This window comes from Thamnophis sirtalis, unplaced genomic scaffold (assembly GCF_051295495.1).
Source record: "Thamnophis sirtalis isolate CommonGarterSnake01/CBP01778 unplaced genomic scaffold, rThaSir2_p1.2 scaffold_3, whole genome shotgun sequence".
NCBI lineage: Eukaryota > Metazoa > Chordata > Lepidosauria > Squamata > Natricidae > Thamnophis > Thamnophis sirtalis.
In genome coordinates, this window is record NW_028261383.1 from 105,658,852 (window position 1) to 105,680,917 (window position 22,066).

The 22,066-nt window shown below is 34.3% G+C and overlaps 2 protein-coding genes across 2 annotated transcripts in view; one reads left to right on the forward strand and one right to left on the reverse strand.

Moving 5' to 3' along the window:
• DOCK2 (dedicator of cytokinesis 2) overlaps positions 1–22,066 on the reverse strand; it is a 293,899-nt gene that overhangs the window by 83,509 nt on the left and 188,324 nt on the right. The window contains exons 28-29 of the mRNA XM_087709665.1: positions 11,902–12,000; positions 11,332–11,426 (exon numbers count right to left, since the gene is read on the reverse strand). Of these exons, the coding sequence (XP_087565791.1) occupies positions 11,332–11,426; positions 11,902–12,000 (194 nt within the window). The remainder of the gene's footprint in view (positions 1–11,331; positions 11,427–11,901; positions 12,001–22,066) is intronic.
• Positions 13,983–22,066, forward strand: part of INSYN2B (inhibitory synaptic factor family member 2B) — a 96,028-nt gene continuing 87,944 nt past the window's right edge. Inside the window, exon 1 of the mRNA XM_014073889.2 lies at positions 13,983–14,143. The gene's annotated coding sequence lies outside the window, so the exon portion shown is untranslated. The remainder of the gene's footprint in view (positions 14,144–22,066) is intronic.

Consider the following 22,066-nt stretch of genomic DNA (forward strand, 5'->3'; position numbering starts at 1 on the left):
GCACTGTTAATTAGATTAGCTTTTGTTAATTTTAATAACTTTGTGCAATCAAAGTTCAGGTTTCTTGTGCAGCAAGACATTTTTTGAGACAATAAAACTAGAAACTCTTGTTTAACAAAGTCAAAACAAAGTTAAGTTTGATATAGAGAGTGTCACATTTTGGAAAATGTTGCAGATCAAATTGAGCCTCTTTCATAGGTGTTTAGGTATTAAGAAGAGCAAAAGTGTTTAAATAATAAATTAAATAATAATATATAAAAAACAAAGGCTAGAAAAAAATTATCTGCTGTAGTAGTGCCAGGAATTAGCACCAATGCTGAACAATCTTGGATTGGATTGGATTTATTCAGTTTGTATGCCGCCCTATTCCGGAGAGACTCAGGGCGGCTAACAATCGAAGAGGGGAGGGGGTACAAAATAAAGATAAAAGGACAAACACATCTTAAAAAACAACAACAGTCATACCCTCGACTGGGGCTGAGAGATTCAGCACCCCAGGCCTGCTGGAACAGCCAGGTCTTAATGGCTTTGCGGAAAGCCGGAAGGGTGGTGAGGGTCCGGATCTCAACGGGGAGATCGTTCCAGAGGGCTGGAGCAGCCACAGAGAAGGCCCTCCGCTGGGGAGTTGCCAGCCAACACTGGCCGACAGATGGAATTCGGAGGAGGCCTAGTCTGTGGGATCTAATAGGTCTATGGGAGGTAATTGGCAGGAGGCTGTCTCTCAAGTACCCAGGTCCGATACCATGTAGGGCTTTAAAAGTAACGACTAACACCTTGAAGCGTGTCTGAAGACCAATGGGCAGCCAGTGCAGCTCGTGGAGGATAGGTGTGACGTGGGTGTACCGAGGTGCACCCACAATCGCTCGCGCGACTGCATTCTGGAGAAGCTGAAGTCTCTGAATACTCTTCAAGGGCAGCCCCATGTAGAGCGTGTTACAGTAGTCCAATCTTCACTGGAATAACAAAGGACATGGTGTGATAATGTAACATAAGCCTTGGGGGCGTAGTGATTAGACCACAGTATTGCAGGCTGCTTCTGCTGACTGACAACTTCCTGCAATTGGGCAGTTTGAAACTCCCCAGGTTCAAGGTTGACTCAGCCTTCCATCCTTTCAAGGTTGGTAAAATGAGAACCCAGATTGTTGGGGGTAAGATGCTGACTCTGCAAACTGCTTAAAGTGGGCTGTAAGGCACTGTAAAGCAGTATATAAGTCTACGTGCTAGTACTATTGCTATAAACCAAAACCTCTGAGATTTACTACATTAAGATACTACTAAGACAGTAGGAAGGGTATTCATATATTTATGAATATACATATGTAGGCATGTAGGCATGTATGTATATGTATATATGTGTGTATGTGTATGTATGTATATATGTGTGTGTGTATATATATATGTATGTATGTATATGTATGTATATGTATGTATATATGAGAATCTACGAATATATATATATGTATGTATGTATGTATGTATGTATGTATGTATACACACACACACACACACACACACACACACACACACGCTCGTCACAAGAGACCATCCAGATACTACACACATATGCATATGCATATGCATATGCATATACATACATACATACATACATACATACATACATACATACATACATACATACATACATACATACATACATATATATATATATATATATATATATATATATATATATATATATATACATAGATTCTCACGGATGTAGGTATGCTGGTCTTGTTGTATTTGGGTCTTTTCCCATGTAAGATTGATGATTGATATTGTCTTGGCAACGTTTTGGCAAGGTGTCACTCGCATCTTCAGGCTGGGTTTTGGGCCCACCAGCCTGAAGATGGCGAGTGAGACCTCGCCGAAATGTTGCCAAGACAATATCAAACTTACATGGGAAAAGACCCAAATACAACAAGACCAGCACATAGATAGATAGATAGATAGATAGATAGATAGATAGATAGAGAGAGAGAGAGAGAGAGAGAGAGAGAGAGAGAGAGATACACACACACATACATATATACATATATACAGTATATTGTACATGTTCATATTCTGAAAAGACTCTTGTTAAATTTTTAACAATAAGATACTTTATAGATACCTACTGTATATTGAAATGATTCATCTCTCTTGCCATAATAGAAGGTTTGTCTTTTTTTCCTGTATTTGTTGTTTTTTTTCTTTTCTATTTTTAAGGTTGAAATGTTTAATAAAACTATTTTATATGATGACATAAAACAACATCATCCCCCATATAAATTTGTAACATAAGATGTTCCCAAAGGAGCAAAACGTAAGCTGGGGTCAATGTATTGTCATTGTTCTGTAGAATTAGAAATACTGTACCTATGAATAATGTAGATGCTGACATGTTTGAGATGATGTGCAGAGTAATTCAGAAGTGAGATTTGTGAAGTGATAACGTATCACAGAGACATTCATTTGATTAACATTCTGCACAAATTGTCATAATGCATCAGCATGTAAGAGAAATGTCTTCCCAGAAATCTCTTTATTATACTTTTCCCCTAAATCAAGTGGCTAATAGTTGGAGTGTAATGGATTTCTCAAACAAAATGAGCAGAGAATTGATTTGTGAATAAAAGTTACAGAATTACTGACATTCTGGATAGGTATACCGCCATAGAAATGTATAAAATGTACACAGGTTAATTAATCAATTAATCTAAAGATATATTAACAATCTTATTGGTTTCAATTCAAAATGTAGCAACAAGAGGGCAAATCCAAACCATAAGAGGTAATTTTCCAACATCTATGTTGCAGCTCCAATTATTGCAACCAATCTTAATGAAATATTCTCTTTAGAGGAGATTTTCCTGTATTAATCTCATTTTAAGATTATAGTAATTTCATTTTATTCAAAGCAAATTGTTATTGTTTGGAATAGAATAGAATAGTCAAGCTCATTCAAGCTTATACAAATAATCACTAAGCTGTTTAAATAATTCCGCAGGTGCTTTTTCAAGAGGCAACTGGATTTTCTGAAAACAGAAAGTCCAGTTGCCTCTTGAAAGAGCACCTTTGGGACCTCCTTGACCTGGATGACTGAGAATCTACATGTACCTGTTTAAATAACTAATACACAGTTATTTAAAACAAAGCTACTGGTTACTTTTACATTATTTCCAACAAATCCAGAACTTTAAAAGTAATAAAGGTCATCAACTAAATAAGGCCAGATAATAATTACTTGATTTCAATAAATGTCATAAAACATTCTAATTAAGGTATGATATCTAAATCAGATTTCCAGACCTTTAAAAATATAAGATTATTCTATAACTATTTTTGAGGGCAAAAACATCAAAATTATAGCTGTGACCAAACATCACCTAGAAAGTCCTGTCCCTCAACCTAGTCTCCCTTCATAGGGAGAACTGCAGAAAATATATTGAACAGGAAATAACTCTGCAGAGCTTCAAATTATGTAGGCTTTTAGATATAATGTCTAAAAGTTGATAGTAGAGTATCAGTTGATTTTATAAAGCAATACAGTTGTCATATGTTGTATTAACTGCAGATTCCAAACACACTTAAGCAATCAAAAATCCTTAAACAAAGTGCATTGTAAAAATCTAAACAGAAGGTCATTAGCAAGAAAAGTAGAATTGGCAGAAGTTTTTGTTCAAGCTGTCCCTAGATGCAGCAGCCACCTGTTGCTTATTTCTGGACCAAAAAAAAAGATCTGAAACAGCTCTGGAAAGTTTGTAAATAATGGGTATCATCCAAGAAAGTCTTGAACAGAATAGAATTGAACTGAACTCTTGTTCTAGAACAGAGATGTCAAACATGCTCAGTATTTAGAGATCCTGAAATCTATCTATCTATCTATCTATCTATCTATCTATCTATCTATCTATCTATCTATCTATCTATCATCTATCTATCTATCATCTATGTCTGTATATTTCCTGAAGTGAGTTATTTCTTTGTTTTAAATGAACCTATTTCCTTAAGAAAAAACTTTTGATTTCATCTCTCTGTGCAGCTTAAACAGGATGGGAAAATATCCAAAAAGCAAGTAGCCTGCTTAATCTTCAAAGTCAATTATCCAACTTCAAGTTAAAGAAGATGAAAGTCATTCATTAAACTTGGACAAATTTAGCCTTAACCACAATCCCAAAGTGGTTCTCAATGAACAGTCTTTGTCAGACTACATAGGAGCAATTTTATCATCAACTTTGTGTAAATCACAGGGGGAATAGCAAAACAACAATAACAAATCTCATTAAGATCTGTCAGCCACTTTACAGTTTGAAAACATTTTACTGGACTACACTATGCTTATCCAATTGTAGTACAAAACAACAATGAAAGAAAAGGTGTTGCAAATTAATGAACATATCATTTTGCTAAGATCTTCAAAAGCCAAGCAGTTTTTCTGTTAGGAAATGATAATCCAGGCCAATAATATCAACTCCATGGGTCATCTGTTCAAGTCAGGTCAAGACCATACATTAACATGTGTGCAATACATATTGAAATGAATAAATGATTGCCATAAAGGAATGATTTTTTGAATAGCTGCCAATGGGAACAATTCATATAAATGTTGAAGTTTCCTGAATATTTAACTTCTAGGAAACTAAGAATTCAGGAAGATTGTTGCTTGAAGAAACAGGGAAATACATCAGCATAATCTCAGTTCTTTTTGCATATTCTTTACTAGATTAACTTTACTATATTCATTTTTTTGAAACTATGTAACCTATACGTATCATGAGTTAATAATTTTAAGAATGGTCATTGCAACATCACTATCTGGTTATCAAATCTTATGTATTTTGCACATAGAATCCAAGTGGACAGCATAGGATCAAACTGTCAGTTGCTCAACATATATCATTGCACATTTGAAGAGAAGAGTTGAGTTCATAAATGAATCACAGAGTTGGAAGGGATTCATTGATGTTCAGGCCTTCTTTTTTATTCAACATAGAAACTAGAATGGAAATATCCATGACACTTAGCTACCCAATATCTTGACTTGAATACATTATGTGAGGTCACCATAGTCTTTGCTGATTATATTCATATAAAATTGTTCTGTTAGGAATCTTCTCCATAACATTAACCAGAATATGGCTTCCTGTAACTTAAGCTTCATTTGAAAACTATACTTCTATTTATGTAATCTAAAATTACATTAGTACCATTTTTTTAGCATCAGTGTCAGTACACTGATTCATATTCAGATTGTCATCAACAATATTAGGTGGTACTACTAGATCAAATATCCCTCAAGGAAAGAACTCCATATTTGTCTCTATTAAATTTAATTCTGTTATTTTCTGTCCACTTTTTAAATTTATTCTAAAATTATTTCCAATTTTAATTCTGTCTTCTATAATATAACACGATTGCACGATTTTAATGGTGTAAATTACAGGTAGTGGGGTATTTTTAAAAAATTTATGTAAATAACTAAATATAAGTACTTTTGGAATATTTTGCCTTTTTATTAGCATTCTTATAACCACTTCACCAAGTCCTTAATAAAAGTGCTCAATATGTGATAAAACTCTATAGCATTTCAGATGAAAATTTGCTTTGATATTGGACCAGTTATAGGAATTACTTGAGTACTCTTTTAAAGCCAGGCATGTTATGTACAGTGAAATAATGTTTTGGTAGTATCAGGATATACCTGATACATTGTCCATAGCATTGCCATGATCTATTATGAAAATTGCATGATTAAAGAGGAAAATATGATCGCTCAGAATGATATTTTATGATATAATCTAGAAATCTTCCCAGACACTCATACAAATAATACCTCACCAGTAGTCATCAAGTACTTTTTTTTTTTTGAAAATGAGGAAACATTGACATAATCCAATCATCTGGTACTTCATTCTTTAGCATATTTAGCATATGTTTTAATTCAATATATATAAATTCAGATCATCAGTGATCCCTTTCAGTATCCTGTGATGCACAGGTTCAGACATATAAAGTCATTCTAGGTCAGAAGGTATACTCAAGTTTCTCTCTGACTCAGTCTAACACCCAGGTATGTGCTAGGAGTCCTGAAACCAAAGCTTTCACATTTTTTTTCCTTTTTGTAACCACTTTTGCACTTGCTATTTCTTCTTTTCGAGTCCTGTCTCTTTCTGGATTAGAAAACCTCCAGTTTATATAGCTTTCTTCATTCAATGGATGTTGTCGAATTACATCTTTGAATGATTTTTCTGTAAAAGTTCTATAAGAGTTATATTGCTGACTGATGAGGATGCATCTTGAATACAATGAGAATGTTATGTTCCGTGGCAAAAATAACTGCAATTAGTTATATAAGGAATGGTTAAATACAATTATTATTGTTCTTTGTGCCAAGTACTTCCTGGAACAGTTTAGCATCTGAAGATTTGCTCAAAATTTTGCCATAATGATTTTCTGTGAATCGTTGTGCAATGAGCATGGAGAAGCATAAACGTGCCCCACATCAAAATGGGTACTTTTCAGCAGTATTTCAAATGAGAGAAATCACTAAATACAGAGAAATAACAAATCAATTTTTCCCAACCAATTTTTTTCCAAAGTAAACCAGAATCTTTCAAAACTCAGATAATACAATATGATGAATTCAAAGAAAAAAAATCACCTTGATTTCAAAAATAAATTATCTGAAAGTTAAAGTCAAAAGGAAATGAGTACTAAGGTCTAAAATTCAATCTAAGCAAAATGGTTTGACCACTGAGAGAGAAATGAGTGTGGATACAATTAAAGTATTGTAGCAGTCAAGAGATATAATAAAGTATGAGACTAAATGAAAAGTAATGCTCCACCTTCATAACTTTGGTTTAAATAAAAATATTTTAATAAATGAAATAGGAAAATAATTGTTTAAATTATATCTTTTGTTACCTATATTTACTTTTTCACATAATTATCACACTTCAGCCAAAAGTGGATAAGGTTCCTAAAGCTGTCAGATGTAAAAGAACTGACTTTTGGAACCGTTCCACTTTGTGAGGACTTTTTGTTGTACAAACTCCTATGATATTGAAAAACATCAATAACGTAACCCACATATTCCTGTGAATGCCAAGCCTGACAGCAATTTCCCTTTGAGTGTTCCACTGATTGTCCTTCCTTTTCAAAGAGGTTCTGAGGTCCTGCTAACCTCATCATTTCAGTCAGAGAGATTCTTTCTAAAGTATTCCTTCAGGTTTGTGAAAAAAGTAAAAGTTTTATAACACCCAAAACCGGTTTGTATGGTATAAGAAGATGTAATCCAACATCATAATTGCCTTTAGTATTGGGTGGCTCAGGAAGTATGAGACCCAGTGTAATCAATTTGCAGCAAAATGTTCTTTGTGTTTCCAAATTCTACCTTATCATTGTTTCAAAGTTTTGAGTGTTGCAGTATAATATTCTGAGTTAAAAACAGTGCCTGGAAATTCATGGGAATAACACCATCTGCATTCCAAAAAACTGTAACCATGAGTTTTGAATCTCTGCTTCTTTTCAGGTAAATTTTTGTGATGATATGCCATGGAGTGATGTTTAGTTCCTGGGCCATGTTTCACTGGCTGTCACAATTCTGTGAAGAAATATCTATTTTCATAGCATGACAACAATTGATGGCAAATTATAGTTCTTGAAGCTTTCATCTCTGCTGTCAGCATGTGAGGAACGTATCTTGTACAAACCTTCAAACGTTGAAGAACATCAATAAGGATGTTCAACATTTCTCATTGAAATATTAATTTATCTTTGACCCACAAATTGTTTTCCATCAGTTCTACAGCCTTTCTCCTTTTGATAATTTTATTATGAATTATATTAAACATATAAAACTAAACTAAAAAATCTTTCCTCACAAGACAGGAAGAAAATATATCCCCCCCTTTATCCTCAAGCATATTCAAAATTAACAATATAATGCTCTCTTAGATTACAACCACAAAAATCTTCATTCCATATCTTATCCCATTTTCAATAAACCCATCTCTAAATCTTCAGTTTATTAATCAATACAATACAATAGCAGAGTTGGAAGGGACTTTGGAGGTCTTCTAGTTCAACTCCCTGCCTAGGCAGGAAACCCTATACCATTTCAGACAGATGGTTATCCAACATCTTCTTAAAGACTTCCAGTGTTGGGGCATTCACAACTTCTGGAGGCAAGCTGTTCCACTGATTAATTGTTCTAACTGTCAGGAAATTTCTCCTCAGTTCTAAGCTGCTTCTCTCCTTGATTAGTTTCCACCCATTGCTTCTTGTTCTATCCTCAGGTGCCTTGGAAAATAGTTTGACTCTCTCTTCTTTGTGGCAACCCCTGAGATATTGGAACACTGATATCATGTCTCCTCTAGTCCTTCTTTCTCTTAAACTAGACATATCCAATCAAAAAATGTCCAGTAAAAATTAACAAAAATACTTAACAAGACAAATATATAATCTTCCTTTCTATTTAATTTAAATCTCCCTTATCCCTCTCTTAACAATTAAACATTTAACAACAACAATAACAACAGCAACAATAATAATTGGAACTACAAAATAAATAATGTCACATAAAATGAAGCAGCTAAAATGCTCTGGGACTTGGAATTCAAACAGACAAGAATCTACCATATAACACCTCAGACTTAACAACTGTCCATAAGAAAGACAAAAAAAAGTCTGGATCATGGACTTCACAGTACCTAGAAACAACAGAGCAGAAGAGAAAGAACTAGAGAAAATCACAAAAGTAAATAGAAATAGAATGACTGGCAAAAGAAAGCAAAAAAAAAAATGGATCTGTAGTTATAGGCACCTTGAGTGCAATGCCAAAACAACTGGAGCACCACTTGTACACTGTCGACATTGACAAAATTACCATTGTCAAGTGAACTTTATTTGGAACAGATTAACAGTTTATCAATCTTAAAGAAGTTAAAATTATAAAGTGTAAGTGATTCAAAGAGTTTGTTTAAGCTTGTGTGTGTCCATTAAGACTGCTTTTACAGCTCAGAGATGATGGAACCCATGACTCCTAGCTCATTGCAAGCTGCAGCTGCAGAAATGATGATTACCCCTGTCTACTCACAGAAGTCAGCTGTATGAATTACAAGTCCAGAAAGTATTTCGGCGGCCTGGATCTCACATTCATCTGCTTTGCAACCATCATTGCCTTGTCACATGTAATTGTGAGCTAGCACCCAAAAACCCAGTTTATGATCATGTGACCACAGGACTGCATGATCATGTGAGTAGTTCTATGCTACTTTGAGGACTGGTTCTATGTCCATTTTGTCAATGCCACCATAGCATTGAAAAGTCGCTGAATGAGTGGACAGAAGCCAATGAGTATTTGTACTCAAAAATTCAGTCATGTCATTTTGTTTAAAGCACACTGATGAGCATGCAACCTTTTCTTATAGCAACTTGCCACCAACTGAATTAAACAGGCAGCACTAAAAAACACATCAGAGCTTCTAACATCTGTTGGTACCTTATAGATTGGAGGTGTTACTTTTGATTCAACTCAACTTACAACCCCCATTAGGACTGGAATTTTCATTGTAAATCATTGCAAACAAAAGTCAAATCAGATTGTTAGGTGGATCCAGATTTCCCAATGGGTTTTTGTTAATGTTTTTGCCAGAAATTGGCAAAAAAGGTCCCAAATCATGATCATCTGACTTCAGAATGCTGCAGCCAGTTGTAAATGTGAGCGGATTGCTAAGCACCCAAACTGCAATCACAACACAGCAAGAATAGTGTGATAGCTATAAGTATGTGTATATGTGGTTTAAATCATGTTTTCCAAGGCCGCTGTAACTTTGATCTGTTGTTAAGTGAATGGTCATATATTACAGCACCTACCTGTAAATTGTATGGAATGAAGCAAGTGCATTCAAATGGCTCATGGTAAAAAACTCATAAACCAGTCCAAACTTTTTACTGTCACATCTCACATACTCAGTTTGCCTTTCTCATGAAAAAAAAACCAAAAGCCCATAACCCTTTGATAATTTGATCCAGACATTTTGCCAACCTGAAATCTTTCTTCAGTTCCAGACTTTTAAAGCTGATGCAAATCTCTTGTGCCCTAGCCCTTGAACCTTCATTTACTGTTTCAAAACTAGCTCTCTCTATTTGCAATTATGTTTGATCCCAAATGCAAGGGGGAATATGGAAAACAGCTTCATCTTAGTATGCATTTTCCTATTCCATTCAGAATACATCAAACGGGAACTTGGCAAGGATATCAGTGGATTCAAGCAATGCAGCAATTCTGATATGAAACATGATTTGAGATATACATTAAATGTATCTGAAATGCAACATGGCTGAATAAATAAGCTATAATATACTAACACAAAAAGGAGGCAGAATTTCACAGAAAGAGATTTTAAAACATTACTAATAGGGAGAGAGAGAAAAGAATTCTACTGCACATTCCACTGGGTCAGAATTTTGGTCACAAATACGTAAAAGTTAATCACAAACAAAATCCATTGTTTGTGACATATATCAGAGGCCAAAATGTGGCCAAGAGGTTGACAAATTAAAAGAGATCCTTGGATTACATGGGTCCATTTTTTCATAACTATAAAGTTTGGAGGGGAGTGCTATGTTAATGCTAATAAGAGTCTTCCAGAACCTCAGACCTCACATTCTCCTTCTGATCTTTATTTTCACATTTTTCGCTGAACATTATAGGACCAAATATCAACAATTTTGTCACAATTTGGTTTATGAACTATGCTTCATTCTGGGGCTCCCGAATACCAGAGACCTCATTTGGCTGCACACAGAGAAATGTCTTCCATAGAAAAGATATGACTACCAAGATATTGTAAAGGATCATGTAGTAATACCATGCATAATATATATATCTAATTCGAATTCTTAAATGGTCCAGTTTCTACTGACCTTTTTCCTAATGATTTACATAATTAAAAAGATATGGCGGGGGGAAAAAATCCCAGAGGTCATCTTCTGTTAACTGTTTAATGAGGAAGAGCTAACCTGATCTTCACATCTCTAATTAATAAAACTGGTTTTTTAAAAATCCCAAGTTCCTAAGATTGCAGGATAGTTTCAAGAACTTTAATAGGAGATAGTAAATATAGTATATCTAACATGAACAAGTTAGTGATTTTTAATAGCAGGCATACACAACTTAAGAGCCAACAATGTACAGCTTTACCTGCCAGGTAATGTAGACACTCATTTATCATTCCCAATTGACATTTATTTAACCTTGGTGGGTTTTCAATATTTCTTGGCTGCCAATGTTTAAAATTGTTTAGCAGGCTGCAAGTCTTATAGCCCTCTATAGGTTTGTATTACCTGTTCTGCACCATGCTCATTGCTATCCAATCCAAGGGGTAAACATTTTTTCCGATCAGATCTTTAAACATTATGAAAGTTTCCATCAAAAAGTCCTAGTGAGAAAAATTTGAATATTTATGTTCTATATTTAAATATCATGCATTCCTCAAATACAGAAAAGAAATTTTGTTCCCATCTTCAATGCAACTTGTATATATTGCTGACCCAATTATATAAAATGCCTAGTAATGACTGCAGCAATCGAGCAACAGAATAAAAAATAAATATAATCAGTGCTACCATTTTTTACCACTCTACCTCACTCCATTTTTGCATTAAATTTCACTGACATAACAAAGCAACCAATATACTGAAATTGAAAAGTATTATTCGTTTAAAAAACAAATAATCCAACATTCACTTAAAATATTAATTCATCCACATAATTTCCCACTTTTCTTTTTAAGACTGAAACTTCAGAGGCAATCCTGTTATATATTCATTACTATACATACCAAAAAGAGAGAAAAAAAAACCCAGCCCATTTTGAGATGAATGTGTTTGAGACTGATTCCCACGGCAACTTACCACTAATTCTGAGCTTGTCTGAAAAGTTTCAATGTATGAAGAATAATGCTGATCATTCATTTGGTCCAGGATTGCTGTCATACAGGCCACAAAATCACTCTATGGGAAAAAAAAACAGATTAACCATGATGAAACATGTGTGTGTGTGTTTTTGTTTGTGTGTGTGCGTGTGTGTGTGTGTGTATCCTCCCATATTTGGGCATACCAGGGATTGTGACACTAAATACATACGTATTTCCCTGACTCAGCTGATAAATGAGGAGAACCTTGTGGCTTAGTGGTTAACATAACTGCCTAAAATGTAATACATCACAGGTTCTAATCCCAATAAGGGTATGGCTAGCTGATGAGAGCTAAATAGCTTGAAATAGATCTATACTAGTCTCCCTTTATTTATTTATCAGCACAAATACAACACAAATGTAACAAAGGCAACAGTAAAAATATTGGGTTTCTGTCTGGATGGTCTCTTGTGACGAGCCAATAGACAGAGATAGGAAGTAGTAGGCTTCCTCCCATATTTGGACATACCAGGGGTTGTGACACTAAATACATACATACATACATACATACATACATACATACACACACACACACACACACACACACACACACACACACACACACACGTATACGCACACATCCAGACTAGATATATTATGAGATAAAATAACACATTTATATTATGTCCTTGATACCAACATCAACATCAATAAATGTTTTTCTTTTTTTATTATTCACTTCATGTTGTGTATGATTTTGTAAAATCTTATCTTTTTAATATTGTAAACCAACCAGAGTTATCCTGTGGTAAAATGGCTGGTCAATAAATTTAAATAATAAAGTAAAATAAAATAAAATAAATACACAAGCCAAATACCTGATGGAAGAAAAATATATTTCTGCATATATGGTGTGAACTGCAATTTTCAAAACATTGCATTTCTCAAAATACCGTAAGTAGTCTTGGACATAATAATGGGCAATATTTTGCTACACAGATACAGTCTCACAATTTGTACAGAGGAATGTAATATTATTATTTTTAAAAAAATTAAAAAGACACAAAATTTTCTAGAATTGTTCAAAAAATCTTGTGTTGTTAAAGAATGTTCAAATAACCATAAAAATGTTAAGTCTACATTTCATTAAAAGGAGAGCAATTCTATTTGTGGAATCCTAATGTTGATTTCACTGGGCAAACAAAGCTGTGTAAAAAGGGTTGGAGAAAGAGAAGAGATAAAAACCATCTTAAAATTAGTCAGGCTGTATTGATGATAAAAATGTCACCCTTTCAAAAAGTGGATTCAGAATTAGAACAAAAGGGGGGGGAATCTTCCCTGAGAAGATTCATACATTTCTCACAAGTACATTTTTTACAGCTACCTTAATAATTCTACCCCAAAACATGACTAGCATTTGTAATATAGCCAGCTATCAATTACATGCATTTAAGTGTCATCTGTCTGCTTGAGATGTTTGAAGTTCTTTCAACTGTAGCTCTAAGAAAAATTAACTCACAAGCTGACAAATATATTCTTACTTTTCTAATTTATGGAATTATACCTGTCCTTAAAGCATTGAGATCTAATGAATGGTAGTATATTAAATTTTCCTAGGCAGAAACTGGCTGGCATTTAATACTAAGCCAAGTTCCTTTCTGACATAATTTTTTTTTAAAAAAAAAAGCTTTTCCAAAATTCTAAAAAAGTCAAAACCACATATGCATGTCTACTGTGCACAAGAAAATTGAAATTAGAGATATCTATCCATCAGACTAGCTTCATATTTAGAATGATTACTCATTCTAATTGAAAATTTGTATGTTAAACTAACTTGAGAAATCTGACCCCTCCTTCCTTAAATGTACATTTTTGATTGTTTTTAATTATTTAATAACAAATACAAGGTCACTCATGAGTGAAAATTGTACTTTAATATATACAACCATTTTGTCTACTACAGTATTTAAAGCTAGAAATGAAGCTTCTTTAACTTCAGGTTGTAGCCACTAGAGGTCTTTTTTACTTTCATATGGTAGCTTCTATTCAGTTGGTGCTGCTTTTTTTATTTATTCCTACGTGAGCAGACCAGTATAGTTCTGGCATATAAACTGTGCAAATTACTACATAAATGATAACTTATTTCAGCTTTTGGAGTTACCTTTTCACTACTCAAAGCTTTGGTTATCTGTGGAGGTCTAAAAGGAGAGATTTGCAGCAGGTAATCTCATATCTTTCAGGTAAGGATTTTTGTAGCTTTTGTTACTAATGCTCTTCTCTTTAAGAAAAGCTTATGTTTTACTTTTAAGGGGCAAACATTATATTTTACTTTTAAGGGGCAGGCATTTCTGGATCGTATGGAGATGTTAGAATGTCAACTGCTCGCCAAACCAGAGTTAAAAATTGTAATTGTTTGAAGATCAGCTTTGCTATTCAAACGTACTGATTTTATTGCCTCTTTAAACAAAAAAGGAACTCTCATAAGTATAAACAGCAGAATCCGATATATTTAAGATTGCTCTTTTTATTTGATTTTTGAGCTGTTTGATCGTGTTTGAAAGCTTTTCAAAATGTTCCTGCTTATCCTTCCCAAAATGATTTCCACTAATCCCTTGTGGCTTAAGCAGCATCTTTGGAAAGATACTGTTCAGCAAAATCAAAACTATTTTTATAATGTAAATCTCTGTGAGAAAAGCCAATTCTAAAAAATCTGGCTATCTGTGTACTGCAGCATTGTAAATGCACTGTTGTTCTTACATGTGTGTGCAGATTTACTAACTGCAAATGGGAACAGTGTGAACTAACAGATGACATGCTTTGTTTTATTAAAACAATTCAGCTGGCAGTAGAGTTAAAATTATGGTTCTGCTATCCGGTTTTGAGTCACTGATGACTGGATGTTCAAAATAAAAATTAGTGCTACATTTTCTTGCTGAAATATTTTATCATACCAGTGTCATTCAGTAACTTCACTTTATAAGCAACTGACCCTTAATATTGCCATTAGCTGCCTTGTACTTAGTTCTGTAATCTACATCTCATTTTCATCCAATCAAGCTACATGACTGATTTCAAAGTATCTTTGTTTTGGAGTTCCCCAGGAATGTTGTCAAAGCATCAAATGTATAGAACTGTAGTCAACCAGCACACTAAGAAATGGATGAAAGTGTGTAAGAGTAGTAGATTCAAGGTGTGTGTGAGCATCCAGCTAATCCTTAAAGCAACTCCCTATTTTTGAAATTATTTTTTAAGTTTTGATTTGATGTCTAAAATCTAGGATGAAGACACTTTTCCTAAATAGCCACTCACAGACTGTAATATGCACCCTGGTACATGTGTAACATAAGAACGAGAACTTTGATGCCAGTTCCAAAATATCTAGCAGTTAAGGAAATAAAGTAGTTTAAGCAGAATTTTGACATAACAGTTCAACTAGGCTTACTTCTTAAAGATTGTATCACAGTACAGATAGGCATGATTGAAACTAGGTCAAACATGTGTAAAAATAAGTACAACCATATGAAACATTAGACTGGTGTGGAAAATGTTTAATAGAATGCTAAGGAAAGAAGATATGAATCTGTTCTGATGATATGAATCTATTATCAATAGACGCAGTCAATACTATACATAAATATAATGATGGAATACACAATAACGTCTTGCCATTGGAAGCGATAATAAACACAAAGATAAACAATTACCACTACCTAAGTTGGCTATTTGGAAATATGGGATACTGCCAGATTTTTTGGGAAGGGAGCGAAGGTCAGGTGGGATGACAAAGTAGATATTACTGAATTTATATCTGTCAGCAGCACACAAAAGTCAAAACATCATGTCAAAAACAAATGAGATACTCTTTCAGTGACTATTCAAAACCCTTTGACAGCAAAGAAAGTATGATGGGATGATTGATTAGTCTTTTAAAAAAATATTCATATTGTGCCAAGTAGCCTTACATTCCTATATTATAAAGCATTAGCTAAAAAAATAATATCCTTTAGAATTTTAAAATATAAGATATAGGAAGTAAGGAGTTATCCATATAAAAGAATAGCATGGCTTGATTATATACAGAGTTCAGTAAAATTGAAATTCCTTGGAATTTAATATGCGGTTCTAATATGTGGGAGAAGAAGAATACCAGTTTACAAAAAGAGATGGCAAACTTCAGCACCTAGCAACCAAAATCTCATCATACTTTATAACACCAGATGGTGACAGGTTGCCGTAGTAACTTCAAATAACAGCCACCGCCACATAAATAAAGAAAAAACCCTAATAGAAAGAGAGAAAGAGAACAGGATGTGAATAGTGAAGCCATTTATTATCATTCATCTGATACTACTTTATCCTTTGATACTCTTAGACAATTGGACACTCAAAATACAATGGATGTCTTCTGCTTCCTCCCACTACACACACAATGTTCACTACCTTATTAGCAGAAAGGGAGCAAAAGGTGTTCTACTTTCCCAGTAGGGGACTAGATTTACAATGGTAGCTCTCAAAATGGAAATCCAACTTCAGACAACTGTGAATATAGAATAGAGCCAATCTCAGATATTCAATAGCTATCTTTCTTCAGCTTCATACCTGCATCCAAGTAATAGGCTGAATTAACCCTTGTTGGGATTTACAAGATACACTGAATCATAAGTAATCAAACTTCATCCAGCATGGTAAACAAAGAAAAATAACTGCTAATTGCTTACTTAAAGTTAATGTAACTAAATTTAGCAGGTTGTGTAAAATCAGCTTTCTTCAGTTGACCTGTTTAAGGGTATTGTGCAAGATCAGACCTTCTCTATGTGCAGAGAATGTCTCTGCGCATATAGAAATTGCTTATGAAAATTTTCAAGCAACTTTCTATAACAATTGTGAGCATAGAAGGGAGAAAAGCATGTGTTACATTAGTGAATGAAGTTCACATGTTAATGAACTTATCCAGAATATTGATAATTTACAGTAGTAACATAAATATTTAAAAACATAGACATTAAATTGTCCATAGAAAGAGGTGTAATAATACTATGTACTAGCAATAAATAATGATTAAAAAATAAGAAAAGAGGATTAAAAGCAAAAGGAAGAAATAATGCAATGGTAATAATACGATTGTTTTAAATTGTTATTTTAAATTTGTTTTTCGATGGCTGTTTTATTGCATGCTGCCCAGAATCATGTTTGTGAGATGTGTGACTATGCAAATTTGACCAATGATATAAAATAAAAATAATATAGTTAAGGTGCTGGATTACAAACCAAAAGACTATGAGTTCAAATCCTCCTTTAGGTATGGCACACCCACAGACACTCTCAGTTCAAGCCACTTCATTGTTTCAGTGGAGAACATTGTTTCAGTGGATTGTTTCAGTGGAGAAATATGAGGAGTGAATAGTACATGAAATGACTTGAATAGTACTGTTGTATTAGCTAATAAAGAAATAAAACTAAAAATAGACCCAGATTATGGCACTCATTTTTTTTAAGTGTTTTTTTGGACTAACTTGGTTTTCAGTGACTTCCAGAAAGAAATTAACAATGATAGGAGTTCAATCTCCAACATACGCTATTTCAGACAACCAAAGAAAGGGCAGAATCTCAGCCCCCTCCACCACATAGAACTAAGGAACAAAGCATCTCCTAGATGATCCAGTCAGAAAGATGAATTCCAGTTGAGTAAGTGTTCCCAAATATATCTAGACACCTAGCTGTCTAGAGCTTTACAGGTCAACATTAGGCCTTTGACTTAGACCTGGAAGCCAATTGGGAGCTAATGTGAGTCATGCACATCTGCTAATATATGGATCATTTCATTTGGCACAAACCGAACCATCTAAGTAGTCTTCAAAGAGAGCTTCATTGCTGTTTTTCAACCCATGCTGGATTACTGTCATCACAATTGATATGTCAGCTGTTGTGTCAAAGGCCTTCCTATTCACAATTTCTACCAGTTAATTCAACAATAGTCATGAGTCCAGGAAGACCACCATGCACCAGACTTACTTTCTTGGGAATAGTGTCTCCCTGTTAGAAACAACAGTGAAGCCTATATAGGGGCCTTGATTCATAAAAAGCAACTTAGTCATGTTTCTCTACAGAATCCTACAGACTTTAGGCACTTGGACATTAGCAGCACTTTCCAGAGCAGCACTACTGGTGATATAAAGCTGAGTATCACTGTAACCTTTATGATATCATATCTTGAACTGATGGATGATCCAGGAGCATTTTATCAGCACTGAAAAAGTACAGGTCAGAATCTTTAATCTTGGGATAACCATGTGGAAACTATTACCAAGGGTACCCTTTTCTCCCTTTTGGAACCATTCATTAAAGAAAGAGGAATACCACTAAACATGTCTCTAATCTCCAGCACTTACAATTGAGCAAGACATTTATCCTGATTAAGGAAAAGGTAAAGGTCTTCTCTGTCCAGTTATGTCCGACTCTAGGACACAGTGCTCACCTCCTTCAGTTCCTGAGCTGAGGGAGCCAAAGTTGTCCAAAGACATTTTTGTGATCATGTGGCCAGCATGACTATATACAGATATGCACCAAATACTTCCCAAAGTTCTTTGGGAACTTTGTGATCTTCTCCAATTATTTGTCTTCTATTCTAGTATCCTCTTGTATTGTTATTGTTATTATTATCTGTTCACAACTGCCAATTCTTCAGCTGGTGTAGGCCTTCATATACTTTGAGTTCTTCCCAAGAACCTAAGACATCATAATGTAATGTGATGTAATATATGTGTTATGTGATGTAACGTTATCGTTGTGGTTGTGGTTCTTTGCACATACAACCAGATATTTAAACTCAATTTGGCATTTTTATCCACAATCTGCATTTTGCAATAGATTGATGGTGATTTTTGTCAAAGCCAGTGCTTTCAGTTGGTGCTCCAGATGTTTTGGAGTTACACCCAAGGTGCCTATTACCATTGGGGGTATCTTAGCTTTATTTTGCTACAATTGTTCTATTTCTATTTACAGGTCTTTTATTTTTCTTTAATTTTTCCAAATACTGCCACATCCACTATCCAGACTTTTTTTACTTTCTTATCAAGAGTGTTGATAAGAACACTAGCAGGTGGCAGGTCTTATCTGTTTGAATTCTAAAGTCCCAGAACATTCTTTGTATTCTACTACTTTGTCTATTTTGTAGTCCTACTGATTCTTGCTTGCAGGCAAATAGTATTTCTTGCAGATTTTCCAATGCACCATTGTTGCTACTTTGTCATGCCATTCTTTGTACAGTATGTCATGTCATTGTTTGCAGCAGCTAACTAGGTAGTCCACTGTTTCTTCAGCTTCTTTGTATTTGTTGTCTGTTGCTGTCTTCTCAATAATGGATTTGTACACATTTTTTCTTAAGACTTTTCTTGCGCAGCCAGTATTAGTCCTTCTGTCTTTTTCTTCAATGTTCTTTTTCATAACCGTTGCCAGGTCATATTGTTATCTTCTTTACCTGCTATTTTTATGCATTGGCCATGTAATAATTTGTCTTGCCATGTCTGTTTTCTATTCTTTATTTGGTCTTTTGTGTACACCAGTTTGGTCTCTCCATTACTCAGTAAGCTTTCCTGGTACAGAAGCTTCGGTGCATCTTTTTCACTGTCCAGATATTATTTCAATGTCCATTTTTATTTCTTCAATGGTGTAGTATGTTTGCAACATTCCACATCTACCTACTTTCCTTTGGCAAGTAGAACCTGTCAACATTGCAGACATGGATGAAGGGCATACTTCTATGTCATTATTTTAATCCTGCCTTTTATCTATTTTGCATATATCCAGTTACCATATCAAACTCCATGCAGAAACTCCACTTGGTAAATCCTAATGCCTTTAACTGCATAGCACTGTGGAACGTGTTCATGTAAAAGCCTCTACACTTTCTGTTTCACTGCATGGAGGCCTCCTTACTTCTCAGAACAACATTATAACCAATATCAGTATTCTGATTAAACCCTTTCTCTATTGCTCCCTTGGTAGTACTTTAGATAATCACAGTTGAGTCTCCTAAAATTACCAGATCCCAGTTCACTGCAGTGACCTCTTATTGCAGCCGCCCACAATTAGGCATGCCAGGTAAGTTGTGTGGACTTTTTCTATACAAACTTTAACTGGTGCAAAACAGCCCATAAACAGACCCATCGCAGAGTTCCCTGGGTAGGAAAGATGCCAGCATCAGCCACCCACAGCTTACCTCTTACCAACCATCATATTTTGAAGGACCTTTAAAGTTTCAAGAGCTATAAGGTTAAGAGAGCTTGAGCAAACAAACTTCAATTTAGCATGCAATTCTGAAATTACACTTAATAAAACTTTTTTGGTTTGCTATTTATGCTGTATAATAAGTTTTTATTCTTTAAAAAGTCCTATACAAATTAGCTCTGAGTATTTCTCACCCAACACTATTAAAATCTGAGCCAAGGTTATTAAGTAACTAAGGGAACCAGTATTTGGGAGTTAAGAAAACTGAAAACAGGAAGTTAATGGATTAATTCCCAATTTATTATAGATTTATGCAACATTGATCATCACAATTATGCATACCCATTAATCCCTTAAGCATCCATCCTTGTTATTATTAAACCAAAATAAATTGACACCTTTAACAGAATTCTATACATGTCTACTCAGAATTATCCTTTGGAAATTAGTCACATGCATTTTCCCCCCAAAATAACTAGAAGCCTATTGCACAATTCATTGAAGGGTATCATTTAATATGTTTTTCAGTGAATATGGAGAATCCTATTCCTCAATAATGTATCTGTAAGAATATGTTGTCAATTAGACATCAATATTGCTTTAAACAAAAACTTCTTGTTCTTCGTGGTATTTGTCTCATTTAGTTGCAGCAAACAATTGTTTTTGCACTATGCTTACCTAGTTCTTATAATAAAGTTAATCAATCAATCCATGATATGATGAGGGGTCTTGTTTTTCAATCAAGTTCTCCCAGAGCCTGACACTGACTGGACTGAGTCAAGGTTTTCTCTGATCTAGTCCAGAATCTTAACTGCTATATGTTTGATTTACAAACAGAAGAAGAAAACTATTTTTATTCTATATTGTGACATTTATTCCATAATCATATTATCTCTCCTTATCTCCCGCCCTCTCCCTTCCCTCTCACCCCCTTAACATTTTATAGTTTGCTAGGGTGAATTCTACAAGGGGAGTAAAGAGTAGCCAAGGTTGTCAGATATATGTATCTGATGAATTTTAGTTTTTGAAACAGGTAGAAGAAAAAGACAGTAATTTTAGAATTATTATTTTATTCTTAGGATATATCGGTAGTCCTCAACTTATGACAATTGATGTTGCTAAATTAGACACTTGTTAAGTGAGTTTTGCTCCATTTTACAACCTTTCTTGTCTCAGTTATTAAGTGAATTACTGCAGTTGTTAAGCGAGTAACATGGTTATTATGTGAATCTAATTTCTCCATTGACTTCATTTGAACGGTCACTAAATGAACTGTTGTAAGTTGAGAACTGCCTGTGTTAACAGATTCTTAAAAGCCTGTCCACAATTTTCACTGCCCCGCTTTAAAATCAAGATTGCCAAAAGATTGACTTTTTCTGAATCGTTCTCATGATTTTTGCTTTCTTAGTAATCATGTCAGGTTCTGAATGCCAAAGCTAAATTGCTGTATGCCAACAGTTTCCCTCTTGGTTCATTTTTTGATGTACTATTTAGGGACATCTTATTCTGAGTACAATTTAAGAGTATAACATCTATCTGCTAGATTTAATCAATAGAAAATGTGAGATATAATTTAAAAGAAACATGACCAGGGAGTAGTAGTCGTTGTATTTTAAAAAGAAGTTAGAGATTACCAACGCAGGCATTTCTTTCTTGCATAATCTATTTTCAAAATAACTAAAGCAGAGAGAGTTATTCTTATTCTAATCTTTATTTGTCTTAGGGGCAACCCATTGTTAGGTGTCAGTTCTAGCTCATCACAATGAATTTCATTCCATCAGTCATTTGGTGGTCTTTGAATTTTTTATCATAAATTACTTCTCTCCTCAGCTTGAATGTCTTCTGAGTGGAAAGGCAGGATATAAATAGAATTAATTAATTAATCCTACTGCTTGCCCTACATGGATTTTAAAAAAAAAACTAGTCACAGAAGTATT